Raw genomic sequence first — 6,965 nt, 5'->3', positions numbered from 1 at the left:
CGTCAAGAAAACATTTTACACGTTTCTTTTCAGAGGCTGCTTTCTCGTCTTGTGTTTCAGCCCAGTTAAACAGGAAAGTTGCACGTTTTATGCTTTTTCAGCATTTTCGATATTTTATATAAGTGTTTATGGCAAACCATAAAATGCGATATTTTTTGTGTTCATGATGTTGCTTTAACTTGAGCGTAGAAAGGAAAGATAGCTTCAGCCAGTTTTAGTTTCGTGATTAACAAACATTCACGGAGGGCAATGTTGCACCACCTATAAGATAACAAAAAAATTATAAAACTATTTTACCTGAAGCAAAATATTATGAATATGTAGGATAACATCGTAGTGCAATGTAGCAGCTTCCACTTTTATACAAGATATCCAAACCCAGCATTTCGTAAATTCAAAAAGGCTTTGTGCAAGTGCAAAAATGAAAATGCGCAAATTGAAGCACTGGACAAAATTATAATTTTGTTTTCTAGTTTTATTGATTAAGCACTTTCGAAGATTGCAGAAAATTTTATAATCACCCCCTTTATTATGAACAATGTTTGAAAGGGATGTTAAAATTTCACAGAAACGCAACATGGTGCTCTTCAACCTAGCCAGGACAGCGAGGTTTACATAACAGAAATTTAAAAAACTTGCGCACAGTGTTGCTACCACGACTGATGTCGACTCGCCAACCAACCTTGGGTGTCGCGCTGTCTGAAATGGCAGCAGCGCGCATCACTGGCTGGTAGTTTCGGATCGTCTGGAAATAAAGCATGTTTGTGTTACCGAGAATTACAACATGCCCAAAAGATTATTCTGTCGAGTTGAGACATAATATCTTGAAGCGACAAATGCAATTTGAATCCAAAATGTCAAGAAAATAAGTGCCACTTTAGGCAGAAGCGAATTGGTAGAAAATGATGGGAGAGGAATTTGCCTTGCAGACAGCTTATTTCGTCTAAAGTCCATACATGCACACGCGGTCACACGACGTACGAAAGGTAATTTGTTCTGCTGTTTATAGGTATGTGTTTTAAAAATGACCTGCAGATACATCGCTGCGCTTGTGTGCTGCACGGTGTATGGACAGGAAGGCTGACATATTGCAGACGCAAAGCCTGTAAATAGAGCAAATGGTTACCGGAAATAATTATTCACCTTTTATTTCTACAATACGGAGCGAGATTTTGTTGCTAAATTGAGAGCGGCCACTATGAAACATGAACACAGTTTCGAAAATTCTCCTATTGCCAATGGAGTTCAAAAGATGAAACGCCAACAGTCGTTCTTTCGCTGACCTGGTTTTAAAAACGCTGTCTTGTGCGTTCATAATGCACTAAATACAAACTTGCTATTTGTACTGTAAGAGTCATTATACATTCAGTGATGCTACAACAGCGCAGCAGAATCTTTTTTTTTTTATGGTATAACGAGAGCGTGAAGCAGAATACAACAAACCACATTGCCCATTACAAACTTGCTTGCCTCTCTATACTGATATCTTTATCTCTATATCTAAAATCAAAAGCAACAGAATTTATTTGCTCTTCAAAGTGTAAAATTCTTGCCTGAATGAGTGCCTCTATCACGTGCATAATGTCCGTCTTGCTGTAAACTCTTCCTGCTCAGAAAGCAGCGACATATCCCTTCACTTGTCAAGGTACATATCCGAAAATATTGAAAAGGTTACCCTGTATATCACATTGGATACATAAGTGGAGCTAACCACTGATTCCAAGAAGGGGGGATAATGTTCCGCTGGTCGGAGTAAACCGATAATTAGCATAACGTGATCTACTAGCGTTTACCGCCACCGTGTGCCGTCAATGAGCGCACCCTGACTTTTCTCGACGTCTCAGACATGCGCCGCCGTCAAGCATGTTGCGCCCTCTGGACCCACAAGACTAGCTCATATAAGCAGTGGAACGCGTGATAGCAGATACCGGTATAGGATCGCGTATCGCGATGTGCTATAACTATCCAACTCCGATTGTCAGCAGAATTGTGACTAGATGCTGCTGAAGGTTGGTGCTTGAGAAATAACGTAGCTGATAGAGTTTCGGATGAAATTAATCGCAAATAAAGGATGAAAGGCAAGCAAAATACAGCCAATCGAATACTGCAGCTTCAAAATAAGGACACGGGTAACGATATGATCATTTATGCGCAAAATGCCACTCCAGTTAATCGATAAAAATTAGTTGGGACGTGTCCCCAAAACATTTCGGATCCACAAAGGAATGTTTCTAGAGTAGTGATGTTCTCATGTATATTTTTTCAATGGCCTTGCTTGCGGGCTGAGAATTCTCTCTAAGAATTTTGGCCACTTTTTTTACACTAGGATAAATTATCCAAATAGTATAGCGGTGATACAGAAGCACCCCTCATTTCCCTGCAATTCATTTTATTAAAACGTTCGACTTTCACAGATACACAGATAACCAATGATCCATTTTTAAACTAATATAATGCTATAAAAGAGTGATGTAGGCAAGGTTTTTTATCTTTCTACATGAAGGATAACGTCTTTGATCAGCCCCACTCTGGTCTAAAATTACCGCAAACAGCTGATGGTAGAGAGCTCAAGAACGCATATGCTTCGAGCGCGCATTTAACCCTACATATCAAAGAATCAAAGGTGGGATAGTTACATTGGAAATGTTTGGTTTTAACGGCTCTCTAAATTTCGGGTGAAAGCATATTATATATTGAGTAAGAATTTTGAGTTTTCTTTCTCTATAGAGAAATTTTATTTAGCAAAGAATCAGGCTTCGAACAGTTCTTTTGAAAACTTTTTCTCGCACAAAAAACAGGCTTTCTTTTGTACTTTATACTCTAACTCCCGTTAGTTGACTGGTTCATTGTGCTTACCTGGCAGCTGGTGCAACGGCACCATTTTCTTTCAATGCAGAGTCTTGGCCATTTTGATTTCCGTTTGATCCAAGCGTTGCGCCTGAGTGGCCGCCAAATGAGCCGGAGTTCCAGCGAGAAGGACCACCAAATTGGAAGGCGCCTCCATTGCCTTTGTTGCCATATGAGCCGCCAAATTCGAAACCGCTGCCATAGCCGCTGCCAAAGCTCCCACCAGCTGAAGGAAGACCAAATCCATTGCCGTTGCCGAATTTCCCACCAGTAGAATAACCGCCAAATCCGAAGTCCCTGCCGAAGTTCCCACCAGAAATAGGACCGCCAAATCTGAAGCTGCTCCCACCATAAGGAATGCCGTATCCGAAGTTGCTTCCATAGCCGCTGCCAAAGCTGCTGCCATAGTTTCCTCTAAAGTTACTATCTAATCCACCTCCAAAACCACTGCCGTAGCCATACATGTTGCCGTACCAACCGGGATTGGAGAAGCCATATCCACCGCTTGGATCCTGTCCATATGACGTCCCCCAAAAACTGCCTGTAGGACTTCCCCAGTGAGCTCCAAAGCTTCCAAATCCTGGTGCGCCAAATCCACCTGCACCCGCAGAGCCATAGTTGAAACCGAAACCTCCACTGGCAGGGCCAGCGCTGAAAGGTCCGGCACCTTTACCCACTCCACTACCAGAATGTCCATTCACTCCGATTGAGGGAGCGACACCCGAACCACCAAGTGAGCCACCAAAGCTTCCCGATGAACCACCAATGCCAAAACCGGCGCCTTGAGTACTCGCGCCCTGTCCGTTACTGCCCCAGGGAAAACTACCAAAACTAGTGGAACCAGACGAACTGGCACCTGCCGCACCGCCAAAGGAACCGCCAAAGGATCCGCCGAAAGAACCCAAAGAGCCGCTAGAGGCTCCAGGCAGAGCGCCTTGCGACGGATCAACTTGGCGAGTTGCACCGAGGTATCCGCTACCAGTTGCTTGGCCAACGCCGAACGAGCCGCCACCACTGACAGAACCACTCAACGAGCCGCCGCTTCCTCCTGAAGCACTGCCACCAGGGGGGATACCGAAGGAGCCTCCGCGAAGTGCACTAGTGCGGAAACTATCAGTCTTCCTTCTGACCGCGGCTGCATTGCAGGACAGCGTCACTGTAAGAAATATAAAAAAAAATAACAAAGTTAGTTTCAGTACTATTTTATGATTGCGTACTAATCTGGACTCAGAACGAGAAAATACATCTGGTGACGCAAGCACTAAGCTAGCGCAATTATTACTCTGTTTATTTCGCAGTTAACAGAACATTTCGAACTCAGCCTCAACTAACGAGTGGTAAGAGGCAGTCTATTCTGATTATACAAGGCAGGACAAAATATCTGAATTAACAATTTTATATTTCTTGGGCACACTCAAATACAACATAAAGTGAAGTGCCTTAAATAACGCAATATTATTTTTTCAAGAAAGAATAAAAGTGGTCATCTTTGAATAATCTGACTCTTGCGAGATGCTTCCGTAAGAATATTTTTCGCAGCTTTGTCAAATGATGCAGTTCACTAATGCTGTGGAATGAGCTGCAGAATAAGTAATCTATAGGTTTCTCGGAACAAATGGCTCCAAAAATACGAGCGCGCACATTACGCTACTAAGAAAGCGCAATGATCATAATTGAACTCGCCAAATATAAAACGTTTTCCTGCGCCTTAGTGACGCGAATAATAGCAGCGTGATCTGCGAAGCCCACAAAACTAAACTGAACCTGCGAATGAGGAAGTGCTGAAGACGCACTTGTCCGCCGCGTTTGCTGTTTTTGCCAAAAAACCTTCCTGACCACAGCGACGTGCTCGTTTGAATGCATCATATGATGCTTACGTTCCTTTTCGTGCATATTAAAATCCATGACTATGTGCTCTGCCAAAATGTTAGAGCACAGGATCCCCTCACGTGAACACGTTTGTCCATCAAAGACAGCATACACGCACGCAAAACTCGTATGACATTGCAGGCATGAGCGTACGCCATGCACTACACCGACGCAGCCGCCAGCCGGAATAGAGTGCATAGCGGTGGCAGTGCCATCGCGCAACTGGCTGTGAAGTCGTTCTACTGGCGTGGCGAAGTCAAAGACCATGCGAGTTGTTGTGTTTTCTTTTTTTTCTTTAATGGGGTGGGGGGGGAGCGCGGGGGGGGGGGGGGGGTAAAAAGCTAACATACATGTCGTCGTTCGTTCAACGCTGGTGTCTAACCGGTTACTGTTTCATGGTGTAGATCATTCTGATGATCTTGTTTGAGAGGTTATTTAGATAGTTACACTAAAGGAACAACAAATTTGGCGTGCACCAGCCTTGGGCAGTGTTGCAGACAGCTTTGCTAAAACGCGGCAGACTTATAACAATGTTATATATTAGCAGAAAAGGGCCCGTTAGAAAAGATGGGCAGAAAAGAAAACGTCAACGTTTCAGTACACAGCAGGAAAAGCACCGAGCAGCGGCATTTTGCCGTTCTCAATGGGCGTGGCTGCTAATTCAATTGGCAAATACTATCAGTATTTAGCGCCTAGCGTGCTTCGACATCTGCTGTGTAGAGTCTATCGGCAGGAACCAGAATATTTTTCAAATTTCTGATGCCATTCTATGCTCTAGGCAATGGTGTTTATAATGACTACCCCAAACTGACAAAATATTGCGTGAAGTATTGTGTGCTGTTGTGTTCTATGCATTCATGCCTAAATAAAAGCCCTTGATTGCGTTTACTAGCAGTGTGGAAGTGAGAAAACATTTATGTGCTTCGACATGTTCGGCACTGTGCACTGGCATGACATGAAGGATTTCACGACTGTTCTCGGTACCCACTACTCAAGCCACGCATAATTCACCACGTCTAGTATAATATTTTGCAACTAGATTTTTCTGTCCGTACTTGACATATTATAAAACACCCCGAGTTGTGGACATCAACAGCAGGTAAAGCACTTTTAGCAGTGGTTACTAGCGACAAAATGCGGTCCTGCTTTTGTAAAAAAAAAATGAGCTGAACAGTCAACATTGAACGAGATTTTCTGACCGTATTCCAAAGGCCGATATAGAGATATCTTCGACGCGACGAGTCACGGTGGCAGATATTGCAAACAACTACGGCAACTAGCGATGCTAGCTAGTCTTTCTGAATTAGCTGCGTGAACATATGATCACGATGAGCCATTTCACATGCGTGTAAGTTTCGCAGCCTCCTTCAGACGGTTTCGATAGCATAAAAAAATTGTGCGCAGTCGCTCCCATGGAAATGGCTGCCAGCAGTCTACACTGTATGAAGGGAAGAATCGATGTCATGGGTTCTTACCTGCCAAGAGCAGGGAGCTTGCTAGAAAAGACTTCATAGTTGTGGGGCTCTCCCTGCTTTCTCCCGATAAATTATTGTAAAGTGAACCCTCAACTTTCTGAGTCAGCATATATAGCAAACAGCTCGAGGAGCAATGCTGTTTGCTTGAATTGTTCCGGCAATTGATTAGTTCGCTGTTTTATTCACTTGTCATGCAATAATATGAAGCAATAGTCACGATGAGCTCACATAACATAAAATTGCTGAATAATATATGCCAAAACTAAAATCAAGCAAACAAAAGGCCTCATCTCATTTGTTACATATTCTAACTCTATGGCTATAGGTATTCATTCTTGGTCTAGCAGGCGAAAGAAAAGGGATTTTCTTCATACAATAGGCAGTAAAATTGCATTCTACGCTCTTTGAAGAGAGGTGAACGACCACCAAGTCATGTAAAATTCGATGCTGCACTATACCTAAGCGAGCGTTATTGTTTGCATGAAATAATACTCAATCCGTAAATAGCTTTTCTCACGGCGACAGTTTTTTCTTCTACATATACCCTGCTCTCAGAGATACCGGCTCCAGGGTTTTTCGAAAGATTTGCCTAATCTTTTGCGCATAATCTGCGTTATAGATTCATCATTTTAGTCTTGAGCTTATAATGGGCCCCTTTTTCTTGCCACCCCGCTGGGGTGGCGCAGTGGTTACGGTGCTCGACTATTGTTCCCAGGGACGCGGGATCGAATCTCGGCCTCGGCGGCAGCTTTTCGATGGAGGCGAAAAGCAAGG

The 6,965-nt window shown here is 43.4% G+C and overlaps 1 protein-coding gene across 1 annotated transcript; it reads right to left on the bottom strand.

Annotated features, from left to right (window-relative positions):
• Positions 1 to 454: 454 nt before the first annotated feature.
• Positions 455 to 6,323, bottom strand: LOC146208465 (uncharacterized). Its single transcript, XM_084593930.1, has 3 exons — positions 6,192 to 6,323; positions 2,857 to 4,003; positions 455 to 745 (listed from the first exon to the last, which is right to left on the bottom strand). The coding sequence occupies exons 1-3, from the start codon at positions 6,298 to 6,300 to the stop codon at positions 721 to 723; spliced, it is 1,281 nt and encodes a 426-aa protein (XP_084450056.1). The 5' UTR covers positions 6,301 to 6,323; the 3' UTR covers positions 455 to 720.
• Positions 6,324 to 6,965: the final 642 nt, after the last annotated feature.

This window comes from Amblyomma maculatum, chromosome 1, assembly GCF_055883805.1.
Source record: "Amblyomma maculatum isolate TAMU_Amacu chromosome 1, ASM5588380v1, whole genome shotgun sequence".
Classification (NCBI taxonomy): domain Eukaryota; kingdom Metazoa; phylum Arthropoda; class Arachnida; order Ixodida; family Ixodidae; genus Amblyomma; species Amblyomma maculatum.
The sequence above is the reverse complement of the archived record's forward strand: the minus strand, read 5'-3'. Positions and strand labels throughout refer to the sequence as shown.

Excerpts from the sequence above, each read along its gene's own strand:
- LOC146208465 (XM_084593930.1), bottom strand. The coding sequence starts at position 6,300 with ATGCTGACTCAGAAAGTTGAGGGTTCACTTTACAATAATTTATCGGGA. Across the intron at positions 4,004-6,191 it reads AAGCTCCCTGCTCTTGGCAG|TGACGCTGTCCTGCAATGCA; the intron begins GTAAGAACCCAT and ends TATTTCTTACAG. Across the intron at positions 746-2,856 it reads GCCGTTGCACCAGCTGCCAG|ACGATCCGAAACTACCAGCC; the intron begins GTAAGCACAATG and ends CTTTATTTCCAG.